Here is a 16,865-nt window from a genome sequence, read left to right as displayed (position 1 = left end):
TGAAAGCATTTTGAAAACTATGGAAATTGTTATTGTTACATTAAGAATAATTCTACTGTATCAACTATTGGGGAGATTTTGAAATTAAAACTTTTTGTTTTTTTGTGGGGCGGGGGGATGTAGTTTTGCTCTTGTCACCAAGGCCGGCGTGCAATGGCGTGGTCTTGGCTCACTGCAACCTCCACTTCCCAGGTTCAGGCGATTCTCCTGCCTCAGCCTCCCAAGTAGCTGGGATTACAGGTGCCCGCTGCCACGCCCGGCTAATTTTTGTACTTTTAGTAGAGTCTGGGTTTCACCATGTTGGCCAGGCTGGTCTCGAATGCCCAACCTCAGGGGATACACCTGCCTCAGCCTCCCAAAGTCTTGGGATTACAGGCTTGAGCCACCACACCCGGCCTGAAATTAAATTTTAAATAACAAATTAGTTTCTCAGTAATTGTCTCTTAAAAGTTTAACCTAGTTTAAAATATCTCATCAAATTTTTATTTGCTACTCTACTGTGTTTTATCTAAGAAATAATGCCGTGGAAAATATATCAATGGCATATCGTACCACCTAAAACCATATGCTGTTCATTTTCAAATAGCAAACTCAATACTTATTTTTCTTAAATTATTTGTTAAAGTAACAGTGATCATTTATATTATTTACTTGGCAAGTGATGAGGTCATTTTGAACAAAATGTTTGTACCTGTTACTGTCCTGTTCAGTATACCTAATTATGTTTCTGGGAATATGTTAAATCAATTCTTAATAATGTATGAATTTTCCTCTAATTGAGAGGAATGTTCTTAAATTTTTAGTCTTTAACATCTTTTAGACATCAATGTTGATGTATTATTGTATTTCAGAAACCTGTAGTATGGAACTGTATGGCTGCTGTTTCTGCTGAATTAGTAATACAAAATATTTAACAGGAAAATTTTTTGCTGTTATCAGGGTTATTTATTATATAGAGATGTGAATAACCACAGCATGACAGCCATAAGGATAAGCCCTGAAACACTGGAGCAAGATGGTACTGTAATGTTACCAGGTACGTTTCAAATAGTCATTTTTTACCGCAAGCTATTTTAAGAAATGTGCGTGTTAGACTATTTAAACACATAAAGAATGATTAGCAAGCAATAGTGCTTATTTATAAAAGGGTTTAAAAAATCTTGACATACAAAGCAATTTATAGTCTACATAAAGTTAATACACATGAAAACAATAGACATAGAAATATAGTATAACAAGTTTTAATATTTGCTTTTAGACTTGGCCATCTATGGCCTGATCTCTGATCTCACCCCACCAAGATTTTCTAATTTGCTGAATTAGTGGGTTGATATTACTGTGTTGTTCTTATAAAATCAGGACTCTGGCTCTCATATGACCCAGTATAAAGAAACTTCTGTTTATTTTTACTTTAACAACAGTGCAATTGGGTTTTCCTCCTTATTTTTATTTTATTTATTTTAAAGGGATTTCAGAGACAGAGTTTAGGGTGGGTCAGGAATTTTTTTTTTTATTTCATCATTTATACTTTTTAATGCATCTTAATAATGCTTTGATAATGGTCTTTGGACACAGTTTATTTTGCTTTAATTTTGAGGCCTTTATATATTCACTTAAATGACTGCTAAATTCTGAGGCAGTAGGTCTCAAATTTTGTCAAATGCTGGAAAAATGCATATTCTTTCTTGTAAGGTATTTGAATCTGCTTACAGTGTTGATACTTTCTGAAGCTGTTCATATTAAAATCTTGAATATCTAATGTGTCTGTCAATAACTTTATAGTAAGCAGTATTACTTGTAAGTACTTGACTATCTGAAAGTGAGAGCTACTTCTGAAGAGTGCGTTGGAAAGAATGATTGCTCCCAGGCTACATGTTAATTTTTAAATACAGTTTTCATAACTTCATCAAACATTTGTTTGAACCTTATTACCTATACATAGATACAAATTAGTGTGCATGACACTCTGTTAGAGTAAATACCACAGTTCATGTCCATTTCAGAAATGGAGCAGCTTTGGAAAGCAGAGGACTTAATAAAATCATTTTGTAAATAACCATCTATTATCAGATATGTCTGCAGGGTTTTGTTTTGTTTCATTACAAGTCCTGGGCCATGTCTTTGGTCATAATAATAATGACAATAATAATATTAAAAAATACTTTTTAATAACATACACACTCAGCCACATATTTATACATATATTAAAAGTAATTAATCATGTTTATTATATAAAAATCATATGAACAAAAAAGAATGAATTGAAATAATTATAATCCCACTTCCCATATATAAACACTATGAACATATTGGTAAATATCCTTCTCATATTTTTCCTGTGTGTATATGTCCGTACTTGTAAAAAAGTATGATCATATTCTATATATTGCTTTTTAAAATCTATCTCTTTCACTTAGCATCCAGAAAATATTTCTAGGTCATTAAATAGTCTTCTACAATGACACTTAAATGTTACAAAATTTATTCCATTGGTTAATGTTTGGGAATGAAAGCCTTCCAGTTTTTTGCCATATAAATTACACTGTAATGAGCATTCCTATTGTGCTGTCTTTGTGCCAGTCATTATAGGTTACTGATGTAGAAGAAAAATTCTGAATTGTCACATCCCCTCTGCTATAACAGATGGGTATTAATATAAAGGATTTATTTCTGAGAAACCCTGTACATTTAATAGAGACTGTGACTGAGAAGACAATTTGAAAATATATGCCTAAAGCTGTTTTGTTTATTCTGTCTTGATAAAAAATTACTTATTAATGTCTTTATTCAGTTTAAATCCCTTTGCTTCATTTAACTTGTGAAATCCAACTTTGAACAATACAAGTGTGACTTTCGGTGTTTTATAAGTGTGTGCTATATCAATGGTGAAGAATGAACCAGACTTCGGGAAGATAGTCCCATGTTTGTCTTCAGAACTGGTGGATGTTGCTTGATATACTCCTGAAGATACAATCTTAAAATATTACATGATGGATAAAGAAAGGATAAAGAGATAATCTTGAAATCACTTGGTAGAAGACTCCTCCCTCAAGACTGAAGAAACCTTTTGTCATTTTCTTATTTCTTTGACCTGGACTGAATTATCATTAAATAGCACTTTTTGTTTTTCCTGGGTAGGGACAACTCTGCTCTGTAGCTTTCCAATCAAGGAGCAGAAGTAAATTGTCAGGTTTATAGATGGTAATGAATACTGTGTTTCAAGTTGACATGAATCAGGTAATTCCTTGAGCTTCGTGTTCCAGCTTGTCTTACAGAATAGTTTATTTAAAAAGTATTTCAACCTAGTTTTGATGAATTTAAAACATACTTTTTCCCATAATAATTGTCATTTTATTCTTTAAACCTCGGCTGACCTTACAGATTGTGTCTTTGTGTCATTTTCTCTCCATGTCTGGTGACAGGTTGCCTCAGAGCATGAGGCTTTTTGCTACTCTTCTTGCGCCGCTTCACTCCTCAACCCTGCATTTATCTGAAATTATAATGAGTTTTTCTTCTTTGCTTTTTAGTTTAAAATCTTACTGCTTAGAGCTTGAGAAGCATTTCTTGCGCCTCTTTGTATTCTGTACAGTGGACTAGGAACTCTTTCTTTTGATTTCTCCTCTCTTTGATTACCGAGTCTCTTGGGCTACCAGTGGGCCTTGTCTCCCAGTTTCTATTTCCAGTTTGTGATCCCTGAATTCTCTATTTGGTAAGGGTCTGCCTGTGTTTTGCATATTTATGATAAGGAAGTATGCTAGTATGAAGCTCTGGGCAAAGATATAGAGTAATCCAGCTTATTCGGATGGGCTCCATTACTGCATTCCAAAATCAGAATTTTATGTTTTGTTGATTCAGGTGCAACTAGAAATGAAATGTTAATTTTTGTTTTGGTATTGTGATTAATAGAGAGATTCATCCTAGTTCTCTGCAGTTATTTTGGGAAGTATGTGTGTGCGTGCTTTTATACTTGCTTGCTGAAAATTTGTGTTTCGAAAAGGATAGAATTTACACTTAGATGTTGATTTTGCTTGTAGTTTTGTGTTATTTAGTAGTAATCACTAACACATATTCCTGTGGTCCTTCTGTAATACTGGTATCCCTTGTTACAATTGAGCTTGTGCATTATTTTGATCAAAGTATATGGTGTACTATTCTATGGAGATACATACAGTATTGATGAAATATGGTATTCTAGCCAAGATACATGACTGCTTTGAGACAAAAATAAATACATAAGCATATATTTGTCTGCTCTGTGTCGGACAAACATTTAAAAAGTTTAGAGCACACTAAATGCTAAAAATGCCGTGAATAAATATTGAATTTCTAAGTGGGAAATGTACAACTGGTTTTGAATATCATCCATTTTATAAAGCAAGGGATATCTGTAGTTGGACACAATAGACCTTAAATACAGAAGTTTTAGGTCTGTATTTTTCTGTGACACTAATGACTATGATGTATGTCTGAGAGTAGAGTGTTGCCTCTGTTGCATGTGATTGTATTGAAATGATTGTAACCAACATTATAGTTTGTTCATCGTGGTGCATGTTTGCTATCAGATTATATCTAATACTAATTCACTTTGAAATTAGGTGAGCTCTCAGGTCCTTGGTTATGGAAGATTTATAGATATAAGCAAAAATGTAATAAGTGTGATTAGTTGAATTCTTTAGTCTCTGCTAATTTGTAACTCTTTATTAAAAAGCACAGTCTCCTTTTGAGTTTAAGTTTATCCTTATTGCGTGGAGAACTCTCATTTTGACTTCAACAGAGGAGTGAATTCATTTTGTGAGGTGTTTGCTTGTATTATAATAGAAATACTTTTTCTTTCTTTCGCACAGATTGCCACACTGAAGGTCAAAATATTTTATTCACTGATGGAGAATATATTAATCAGATAGCTGCTTCAAGGGATGTAAGTACCTTGAATCTTAACTACTGTAAATGGAATTCCTTTTCCTTAAATTATTTAGTTTTTACTAGATAGACTGTAGAGCCTTGAACAACCTCTTTATATGATGTAATGCTGTGGATGTTTTATTTTTCTTAGGATGGCTTTGTTGTCAGAATATTTGCCACAAGCACTGAACCTGTTCTGCAACAAGAATTACAACTTAAACTGGCCAGAAAATGCTTACATGCCTGTGGTATCTCACTATTCGATCTGGAAAAGGACTTGCATATTATAAGTAAGATAACAAATTAAGGGTTTTTCCTGTATTTTAATTTTCAGTTTTTTAATTCTCTTAAAAATGAACATTGGCCGGGCGCGGTGGCTCAAGCCTGTAATCCCAGCACTTTGGGAGGCCGAGGCGGGTGGATCACGAGGTCAAGAGATCGAGACCATCTTGGTCAACATGGTGAAACCCCGTCTCTACTAATACAAAAAATTAGCTGGGCACGGTGGCGCGTGCCTGTAATCCCAGCTACTCAGGAGGCTGAGACAGGAGAATTGCCTGAACCCAGGAGGCGGAGATTGCGGTGAGCCGAGATCGCGCCATTGCGCTCCAGCCTGAGTATCAAGAGCGAAACTCCGTCTCAAAAAAAAAAAAAAAAAAAAAAAAAAAAAAAAATGAACATTGTGTTTTCACCAGTTCAGCTTATATTTTAGCAGCTATTTTGTGTGTTACTATTAATATAAAGGACAATTTTGAATGAATTTGAATAAATAACTACAAAATACGGCCTTTAAACAAAGTATGATATTTGAAGACCATTCTAAGGAATTGACTAATAATTTCTCATTTTAGTTTCGAATAGAGCAAAAGAAAATAAACTTTACTGAGAATTATGGATGGGTATTGGTAAATGTTGTTAATTTATATGCTCCATCATTATTTAACTATTTAAAAATTTGAAAACTTATGTTGTAAATGTTATTACAACAATATACATAGTTCTCTCGTTGGAATTTTTAAATTTTTACTTGAACAGATTTTCAAGGTAACTATAGAATGATCTCATAGATTGTGAAAATGGTAATTGGCCTTACACATGGATCAGCAATCTTTCATTTCAATAGAGCAATACAGACAACCACAGAGTATTTCTTGGGCTGAGATTATTTACTCTTGTAATGCTGTAAAAGTAATTAGGATCATGAGTTCTCATGAGAGTTTTAGTTTTGGCTTGCCATGCAGCTCCAGGTTTAATAATGACCTTCCATAACTTGTAGGGTTCTTTGCAAATCCACCTTTTTAGACTGTTATCTCATTACATTTAATAAATTTGGCATTAGTGCTTTACTTAATGTATTCTAGTTATGTGATATTTTTATAATTCTTCCTTAGAAAAATATCCAATTGAAATTATAGATTTAAAAATTTAAAAGCCCATAAAGTAGTAGTTTGTATAGCTGGACAAAATCATAAAATGTACCGTATGTAAAGTTACAATTACTCATAGTTTTACAATTTGAAAATATGCGTAAGGATCTGTGTGTGTACGTGCATATATATATATATATACACACACACACACATACACATATTTATGGAGTAGCTATAGGTAATGTTCTATAGAAAAAGACATAGGCAGAGAATTTGAAATACTTTAATTCAGATATCTGCATGGCATTGTTCCTAGCTCAATTGACTCTGTCTGATCTAATCTCTCCAATGTTTATATTTGCTTATTTGTAAACCAAGTGGTATAGTTGTGAGAATCAAATGAGATAAATTTTTGAACTGTATAATGCCTGGCACCTAATAAATGCTCAATAAAAATATGGGCATTTATACACTAATTCAAGGAATATTGCTAACATTGAATTTTTAAAAATTTTTGTTGTATATTTAAAAAATTAATTTGGTACTGGCTTGGAACAAGAAAAATAGATTATGATAACTTTATCTTTCTTTCGAATACTATACCTATTATTAATATTTTTAAAAATTTGAGCATATGACATTTCATTATCCTTGTTTTTTAGTGATATTGAATTGACATTGCAATCACTCAAAATAGTACATGTTGTACTTAGAATTCTTCATATTAGAAATGCAATAGTATCTACTAGTCTTGCTGTATTTCAGGTACAGGATTTGATGAGGAGTCAGCAATTCTTGGTGCAGGACGAGAGTTTGCGCTAATGAAAACAGCAAATGGAAAGGTAAATTTTTGTATTAAAAATTAGCATTCTCTGATTTAAGAGATTGCAGTTTATTGATTCATTTATATAGTTTGCATGTTTAATAATCATCTTTTAACTTTTGGTTTAAAATTATTTTTTATGAGATAAAATTTCATTCATGTTGGAAACAGTACAGGCATACCTCATTTTATTGTGCTTAGTTTTGTTGCACTTCACAAATAATTGCACTTTTTACAAATTGAAGGTTTGTGGCAATCCTGAGTTGAGCAAGTCTGTTGTCACCATTTTTCTAACAGCATGTGCTCACTTTGTGTCTCTGTGTCATATTTTGGTAATTCTCAAATATTTCAAACTTCTTTATTATATCTGTTATAGTGATCTATTATCTTTGATGTTACTGTTGTAATTGCTTTAGGGTGCTATGAATTGTGCCTTTAGAAGACAGGAGACTTAATGGATAAATGTGTGTATTCTAACTTCTACACTGACCAGCCAGTCCTCCATCTCTATGCCTCTCCTCATGCCTTGAGACACAACAGTATTGAAATTAGGCCAATTAATAGTTTTAACAATGGCTTCTAAGTGTTCAAATGAAAGGAAGAGTCACGTGTCTTTCACTTTATGTCAGAAGCTACAAATGATTAAGCTTAGTGAGGAAGACCTGTTGAAAGCTGAGATAGGCTGAAAAGCCTCTTGCACTAAACAGTTAACCAAGTTGTGAATGCAAAGGAAAAGTTCTTGAAGGAAATTAAAAACTGCTACTCCAGTGAACACACGAATGATAAGCACAACAGTCTTGTCGCTGTTATGGAGAAAGTTTTAGTGCTCTAGATAGATCAAACCAGCCACAACATTCCCTTAAGCCAAAGCCTAAGCCAGAGCAACGCCCCCTAGCTTCCTTCAGTTCTGTGAAGGCTAAGAGGTGAGAGGAAGCTATAGCAGAAAAGTTTGAAGCTAGTGGAGATTGATTCATGAGGTTTAGAGAAAGAAACCATTTCCCTAACGTGAAGGTGGAAGATGTAGCAGCAAGTACTGATGGAAAAGCTGTGGCACGTTTTGATACAGGTAGCTACACTAAACAGATCTTCAGTGTAAATAAAACAGTCTTCTATTGGAAGAAAATGCTGCTATCTAGGACTTTCATAGCTAGAGAGGAGAAGACAATGCCTGCCTTCAAAGCTTCAAAGAACAGTCTGACTTTCCTGTTAGGGGCTAATGCAGCTGGTGACTTTAAGTTAAATCCAGTGCTCATTTACCATTCTGAAAATCCTAGGGCCTTTAAGAATGTTGCTAAATCTACTCTGCTTGTTTTCCATAAATAGAACAACAAAGCCTGCATGACAGCACATCTACAGCATGGTTTACTGATTATTTTAAGCTCTCTGACCTACTGCTCAGAAAGAAAGATTCCTTTCAAAATATGACTGCTCATTCACAATGCACCTGGTTAGCCAAGAGCTCTGTTGGAGATGTATAAGGAGATTAATGTTTCTTTACGCCTGCTAACACAATGTCAGTTCTGCAATACATAGATCAAGGAGTAATTTAACTTTCAAGTGTTATTATTTAAGAACCATATCTCATAAATCTAGAGTTGCCATAGACAGAGAATGCTCTGATGGATCTTGGCAAAGTAAGTTGAAAACCTGGAAAGATGTACCATTCTAGATGCTGTTAAGAATATTCATGATTCGTGTGAGGAGGTCAAAATAGCTGCATTAGCAGGAGTTTGGAAGAAGTTGATTCCAACCGTCATGGATGACTTGGGAGGGGTTCAGGACTTTATTGGAGCAAGTAACTGCAGCTATGGTAGAAATAGAAAGATAACTAGAATTAGAAATGGAGCCTGAAGGTGTGACTGAATTGTTACAATCTCAGCAAAACTTGAAAAAAGAAGTTGCTTCTTATGGATGAGCAAAGTAAGTGATTTCTTAACATAGAATCTACTCCTGGTGAAGATACTGTGAACATTGTTAAAATTACAACAAAGGATTTAGAATATTACACACACTAAGTTGATAAAGCAGCAGCGAGGTTTAAGAGGATTGACCTCAGTTTTGAAAGAAGTTCTACCGTAGGTAAAATGCTATCAAACAGGATCACATGCTACAGAGAAACCTTTCATGAAAGGAAAAGTCAATTCATGTGACAAACTTCATTGTTGTCTTATGTTAAGAAATTGCCACAGCCGTCCTACAGCAAGCATGACCATAATCAGTCAGCAGCCATCAATATTGAGACCAGACCCTCCATTGGCAAAAAGATTACAACTTACTGAAGGCTCTTTGATCGTTAACATATCTTAGTAATAAAGTATTTTTTGACTAAAGTATATATATTGTTTCTTCAGACATGTTATTTCACACTTAATAACCTACAGTGTGGTTGAAATTGCAGGCATACCTGCAATGTCTCTGAGGTATGTCTGTGTTATGAAACAAAATGGTGACATTTAATACTATAAAACTTAATAAATGTTATGTTTTATAGATTTTAAATTATGGAACTCTTAATTCCTTGAGCAGGGATGAATTTATGTTTTATGTTTATTTTGATGAGTAGGATGGATATTCATTGCAAATTTCTGTAAATATATAGAAATGTATAGACTACAAGTTGGAGGAAGTAGTGTGTATAATTAACTTACAGATTGTAGAGTTCAGTCTATAGCAATGGAAGCTTCTCCAGTGGGTATGAAGAGAAAGTAAGATAATTAAAAGAATTGTACAATTTAAAAGCATTGGGAAAATACAGTATGCTTATATATAAGTTTTTACAATGGAGAAAAATGAATTGAAAATTTTATGAATTTCCTGTTCTAAATAGGAAGTATATTTATGGAAATAGATACAAATTTGAAAAAATATAAATATTCTGAATAGATATGAATATTCTGGATTGTGGATATGAATATTCTGAGTAGATATGGAAAAAACTATTATGAACTGTGTCTTCTTGGCAAAATACGCGTGTTTCTTGCTCAGCTCCTGGAAGTTGAGTAGTGTAAAAAGTTTTTTGTGTGTGTGAATTTTGTTTTTCAATAAATATGGATGGCCTTTTTTTTAATTCGTGTGAAACCTGATGAGCTATTCCAAAAAGTCTTGTAATTCTTTTTTTTTTTTTTTTTTTTTTTGAATACGTAAGATATATTACACTGGCAAATACCAGAGTCTTGGAATCAAACAAGGTGGTCCTTCAGCAGGAAAATGGGTTGAGCTACCAATTACAAAATCTCCAAAGATAGTACACTTCTCAGTTGGACACGATGGCTCTCATGCCCTTTTAGTTGCAGAAGATGGGAGCATATTCTTTACGGGATCTGCTAGTAAAGGAGAAGATGGAGAATCAAGTAAGTTGAGTGATCAACTATGCATTTAGTAAAAATAAATGCTTTATTTTAGTAAAAATAAAACTTTATTAACATACAGTTTATTAATTTTGGCAACACTAACCTCACCGAGTTAATAGAGGATTTTAAATTGGGACATATTTGGTTAATGGCAGTGGGTTACTGTTCATTAAAAAAAAGTGCTCGCTAATTTTATTCTAAAGTTCATATTTATGAATTTTTATGCTTTATGGGAACGTGGCTATTCATCTGAGAGTATATGCTTATTTTATATCAGTAATTTTAAAAAACTTATTTGTTGCAATAGATTATTTTAGGAAACCTAAAACTTTGGAAGGAATGTATACTTCAGAATGAAGGTAAACTTTATATAATCTTTCTTAATAGTGTTGGCTATGGATTATGGTTATTGTTTTTGCGTTTTTTGAGACAGGGTCTTACTCTGTGACCCAGGTTGGAGTGCAGTAGTGTGATTGCAGCTCACTGCAGCCTTGACCCCCTGGGCTCAAGTGATCTTCCTACCTCAGCCTCACGAGTAGCTGGGACTATAGGCGTATGCCACCCTGCTCAGCTAATTTTTGTATTTTTGGTAGAGATGGGGTTTTGCCATGTTTCCCAGGCTAGTCTCAGACTCCTGCACTCAAGCAATCTGCTGGCCTCCCAAAGTGCTGAGATAACAGTCATGAGCCACTATGCCTGGACTGGATTACCGTTTTTGGTGTTATTTCTCTATGATGGAATCATTGCTAAGCAAGAAAAAGAAAATAATTTTGTTTACGTCTTACATTTCTTATGTTTCCGTTCAGTCTCCCTCAAAGTCATTTTTCTCTTTTTATAATTTCTCACGTACTTTATACATTTTAACACATTGGAGTAACGTCTTATAGGGATTAGATTGTAAAGCCAACACATAATGTGAAAATAAAAATATTCGGAGAAGTCCCTTAAAGTAGCTGTAAAGTATATTATTATCTCTCAGAATAGTTTTTCCTTCTGGCATTTGGAGGACCTTGTCCGTCTTTGGGCACCAGGTAAAGTAGTTGTAGTGTATGTATGTGTATAAATATGTATGTGTTGTGTGTGTGTGTGTATGTGTGTATGTGTATCATGTCATATGAAAAGTAGAGTATTTTAAGTCCCAGCACAGAAACAATATGTTTTTATTCTGAAAGACATGCAGGGACTGGGGTTGACTGAAGGAACAGCTGGTTGGTTGATGTTTCCGATATTTTGTTTAGCTCAAGGATTTAGCTTTTGAGAGCAGAGGTTGCTTGAATCACCACATTTAAAATTCACTCTCCTTCCATATATATATCTCCCTTCCTTATAATATCTCATTGACTTGATGTAACTGCTTAATAAAAATGTGTTGAATGAATGAGGAACTTATTTTACTTTCTAGGATGTAACAAGAATACATGTGAATTACAATTCGGGAAAAAAAGGAGATTTTAGATATATGTTAGTAGAATGGTGTTAATAATGCAATAAACTAATTTAGAGATTGAGTCCCTCAGGAGTTTGATGGGAAACTGATAGTTCTTACTGAAAATTTGAATGTACTTTAAGGAATGAGGATCTGGCAGTGATAGCCTAAATATTAATTAACCAGTTGAGGCTAGCAGGGTGACTAATTTTAAGTGACATGCTGGGAAGCCCAGGCCTTTGTGAAAATAAATAAATAGTGTCATAAATCCAAATAATACATGTTTTTTTTTCTTTGAACTTTATATACAAACCATTATTATTTGTACCTAGAGGTACTGATTTAATCTAATTTATTTTTTAAAGCTAAGAGCAGACGGCAATCAAAACCCTATAAACCTAAAAAGATCATTAAGATGGAAGGAAAGATTGTGGTATATACAGCTTGCAATAATGGAAGTAGTTCTGTGATTTCTAAAGATGGAGAACTCTACATGTTTGGAAAAGATGCCATTTACTCTGATAGTTCAAGTAAGTTTAAAAAAAGTTTTACTTTTATGCAAAGAAGTTTCAATACTAGTTATGTATTACAAAGATATATCTAGAACATTTATGTTTGTAGCATGCTTTCTCTACATTTTTTACATTTCCTTCTAAAATTTAGAAAGAGAAATTTTCTGTCATATCTTGTCACTAGGAGAACTGTTCCTAGTTTCATGCAGAGCTAATCATAGAGCTTGGCAAGGGAAGCTTCACTGTCGCTGTGATGTGTGTGGAATGCTTTCCCTAGATTCAGGTGCTTATGGGACATGGCCTTGGGACAGTGGTGGTATCCTGGGGAGGTGATTTTCGTGACAAAGCTGGTTTAAAAGAGTTGAAGTGTTTTATCTCCCCCATTAGGGTGTTTGGCTGGGATAATCTGTGTTATTTACTGTTCTATCCCCAGTGCCTAGCACAGTGTTGGGTCTAAAGAATTACTTTCAAGTGTCTGGGTGACTTATAAAACAAAAGTTTAAGAAGTGGATATGAGGGGTAGAAATAGCTAAATTGTTTTATATTTATAAATGCTAATCTCTGAAACTTGTCATATTTGATTACTAGATTTTCTTTCTAGCAGCTAGTAAAGAGTATAATGAATGAGGCATCCCACTTGGAAGGATTTTATATGCTATAAATATGTAAAGCCTTCGAGTTTCTTGATAAAAAGGAAACTAGAATTAATGAAGTTTATGATTACAAATTTGTGTGATTGTTTCATGCTGGGGAAATTACACCTATAGAACATTTATAGCAATTAATTATTAAGTCAAGGTGTACCCAGATGATATGTGAACTGGCTTAATGTGGTAATATTTAGATTCTCAGTTGGCCACAACTATGAGAATAAATCAAAATTTGTGGGTAGGCTCTTGTACAGTTTAAAAATAGTATTCAGTATAATTGTTGCTTGCTAACATCCACTGGGTAGAGCTGATAGAAACTTGTATATTCAACATAGCTTTATTGAGCATGGATGATACATTAGTGATTGATGGACCTGACAGACCTTGTTACTGCCTTTTGGAGAATCTGAGAGACAGTTGGGTACTACAGAACTTAAATATTGGCGAAGTGTCATTGAATGGCTGTGGACATAGACTCAGATCCTAGCACCAACACTTTTTTTTTTTTTTTTTTGAGTCTCACTCTGTTTCCCACGCTGGAGTGTAGTGGCACGATCTCAGCTCACTGCAACCTCTGCCTCCTGGGTTCCAGCAATTCTCCCACCTCAGCCTGGGATTACAGGCATGTAGCTGGGATTACAGGCATGCCTCACCATGCCCAGATAATTTTTTGTATTTTTAGTAGAGACAAGGTTTCACCATGTTGGCCAGGCTGGTCTCGAACTCCTGACCTCAAGTGATCCGCCTACCACAGCCTCCCAAAGTGCTGGGATTACAGGTGTGAGCCACTGCACCTGACTCCTGGCACCAACACTTTTAATCGGGTAACAGTTTACTTAACCTTTAACTGGGTATCAGTTTACTTAATCTTTAAGAGTTTTCTTTTTATTCTTTTCTACCTGCAAAAGGTAGATAATGATAGCATCTGCTTCATATGGTTGTTAGGAAGATTATAGAAGGTAGAGCTTAAGAAATGCCTAGCACAGAGCCTTACACATCATGTAAGGTCTCAAAAACATGTCAGCTAGTACTATCATTTTATATATACACACACATACTTACCTTTTTCAAATGTGCTAAATATTAAAGGTGGAAATTTTTGAGATGTAATTAACAAAAAGACCTAAAGTAGTATAAGGTAAAAGTGAAGGCCACTTTGAGGAAGTAATATCTGAGCTAATAATGTAGAATAGTTTTCCCAAAGCATAATAGGAGATTGATATTATTTGTAATTTAAATGAAACAAATACTTTAAAATGTTTTTTTATTTTAAAGTGTATTGGAAAAATAGTCAATAATCTTTGATGTTTAATGTTATTACTACTTGATAAGGTTAAAGATGCTTCAGTCAATTTAGAGTTGATACAAAATATATTAAATAGGATATGGGTAGCACTTGGATATGACAGGTATAATGAAAGTAATAAATGAATAAGTGAAGTTTAGAAAATAGCTTTGTATTGGATTGTGCAAGAAATAATTGTGGGTTGAAAAGGATGGAAAAATGCTGTTTTAGAAAGTCTTACTGGTTTCTACATAAATAGTATCATGTCAGTATACTATAGCAAGAATTTTACTTGGTTTTGCTGAGGCAGGTCAAAGCAGGTAAAATAAACTATTTATGGACTCCTTTGCACTTAGACCAGAAAAGTTTGAGATTTCTGACTCTTTTGAGTACTGTAGGGAGGTGTTACCATTTGGAGGAAGCATTCAAGAGAAATAAGCTTGAGAGAAAGCTACAGTAAAGATATGTCCCAAGTCTGGATGATAATATTTTAGGATTCATTGAAACTACATTACAAAGTTACAAAGTTAATTCAGTGACACTCTGCCAGTCTTTTGGCTACTTATTTGGTGAGTTATTTTGCCACAGAAATAAAAAGTTCTGCATTGAGGTAGTTCTTTTACTAGGTCCAGAAGGGCCTTTTTGTTGTTTTTACTAAATTTGTATCTTTCTTATAGGTTTGGTAACTGATTTGAAGGGCCATTTCGTAACTCAGGTAGCTATGGGCAAAGCTCATACTTGTGTTTTAATGAAGAATGGAGAAGTGTGGACATTTGGTGTAAATAATAAAGGACAGTGTGGACGAGACACTGGTGCCATGAACCAAGGTGGGAAAGGTAGGTCTTTAATTCTTAGATATGAAAATCTGTGTTGTCTTTTCATTAGTTTTTCAGAACATCATAGTGAAAAGTTTTGTTCTTTTCAAAATGAGTGACTCTTCTTTTTCTTTTTGTTTCTTTTTTTTTTTTTAATTTTTATGGGTAGATAGTAGGTATGCATATGGGGTACATGAATTATTTTGATACAGGAATACAATGTGTAATAATCATATCAGGGTAAATGGGGTCTCTGTCATCTCAAGTGTTTATCATTTCTGTATGTTATGGGCATTCCAATTATACTCCCTCAGTTGTTCTGTACAACAACAAATTATCACCAACTGTAGTCACCCTGTTGTGCTATCAAATAGTAGATCTTATTCATTGCATCTAATTATATTTTTGTGCCAAATAATCATCGCCATGTCCTACCCAACTCTCCCCTGCTATCCTTCCCATCCTCTAGTAACCATCATTCTACTCTCTATCTTCATGAGTTCAATTGTTTTAATTTTTAGCTCCCACAAATGAGTGAGAACGTGTGAAGTTGTCTTTTGGTGCCTACCTTATTTCACTTAACATAGTATCCTCCAGTTCCATTCTTGTTATTGCAAATGATAGCGTCTCAGTCTTTTTTATGGTTAAATAGTACTCCATTTAGTTTATATACCACATTTTCTTTATCCATTTATCTGTTAATGGACACTTAGGTTGCTTCCAAATCTTGGCTATTGTGAATAGTGCTGCAGTAAACATGAGTGTGCAGGTATCTCTTTGATGTACTAATTTCCTTTCTTTTGGGTATATCCCTAGCAGTGGTATTGCTGGATCATATGATAGTTCTAGTTTTAGTTTTTTGAAGAAGCTCCATACTGTTCTCCAGAGTGGCTGTACTAATTTACATTCTTGCCAACACTGTACGAGGGTTCCCTTTTCTCCACATCCTCTCCAACATTTGTTATTGTCTGTCTTTTTGATAAAAGCCATTTTAACTGGGGTTAGATGATACCTGATTGTAATTTTGATTTGCATTTCTCTGATGATCAGTGATGTTGAGCACCTTTTCATATACCTGTTTGCCATTTGTATGTCTACTTTTGAAAAATGTCTGTTCAGATCTTTTGCATATTTTTTAATTGGATGTCAGTGGCTCTTTGATTTTATACTTGTGAATTAGGAAGACCACTGAATTTCTTATTTATTTGGTAATATTTACTGATAAAATATCACTGGAAAAATAAATATACTTTAGATTTTTAATTTTTGAGCAAATGAGGTGGCTTACTCAAATCGTCTTCTAAATTCTACATAAAATAGTGCTTCTTTGACTTAGCATCTTTGGTGACTACATCATTCCAAACTTTTTATTAGCTGCTTTTATACCACATGTTTTACATTTTAACCATTTTTGGCAGCAGACTATCTGGCAAATATTATCTTCCATTTAACAGCAAATGCTACCTGTATTTTAACTTGTTCTTGACAACTAAGAGTGATCCTTATGAATATCTGACCCTTTACCAAGAAAAGACTAAATTGTAGACACACCTCCTTCACAATATGCTTTGCTCCAATGCCTCAGACTATTGAAGAGAACCCAGGGCTTTATCCTTTGCTTGCCCTGTTTGCTGTGGTCTTCTTTTGTTGTTGTAGTTTTAAATAGCATGGCTACTTCTTGCCCTTAATTTTTACATCTAGCTGCTGTCATTATGTTTATAGCTTTCACTCC

General features: G+C 34.1%; 1 protein-coding gene across 6 annotated transcripts in view; it reads left to right on the top strand.

Moving 5' to 3' along the window:
* Positions 1–16,865, top strand: part of MYCBP2 (MYC binding protein 2) — a 279,351-nt gene that overhangs the window by 56,104 nt on the left and 206,382 nt on the right. For all 6 annotated transcript variants that reach the window (XM_012472003.2, XM_012472002.2, XM_012472001.2 and 3 more), the window contains 7 exons: positions 940–1,036; positions 4,845–4,918; positions 5,054–5,192; positions 7,038–7,114; positions 10,241–10,445; positions 12,237–12,401; positions 14,996–15,154. In XM_012472003.2, coding sequence (XP_012327426.1) covers positions 940–1,036; positions 4,845–4,918; positions 5,054–5,192; positions 7,038–7,114; positions 10,241–10,445; positions 12,237–12,401; positions 14,996–15,154 — 916 coding nt within the window. The remainder of the gene's footprint in view (positions 1–939; positions 1,037–4,844; positions 4,919–5,053; positions 5,193–7,037; positions 7,115–10,240; positions 10,446–12,236; positions 12,402–14,995; positions 15,155–16,865) is intronic.

The sequence above is a fragment of the Aotus nancymaae genome, unplaced genomic scaffold, assembly GCF_030222135.1.
Source record: "Aotus nancymaae isolate 86718 unplaced genomic scaffold, 86718_ANA_hifiasm-v0.15.2.pri h1tg000088l, whole genome shotgun sequence".
NCBI classification, from domain to species: domain Eukaryota; kingdom Metazoa; phylum Chordata; class Mammalia; order Primates; family Aotidae; genus Aotus; species Aotus nancymaae.
Note: the sequence above shows the minus strand (reverse complement) of the source record. Positions and strands in the feature narration are given on the sequence as shown.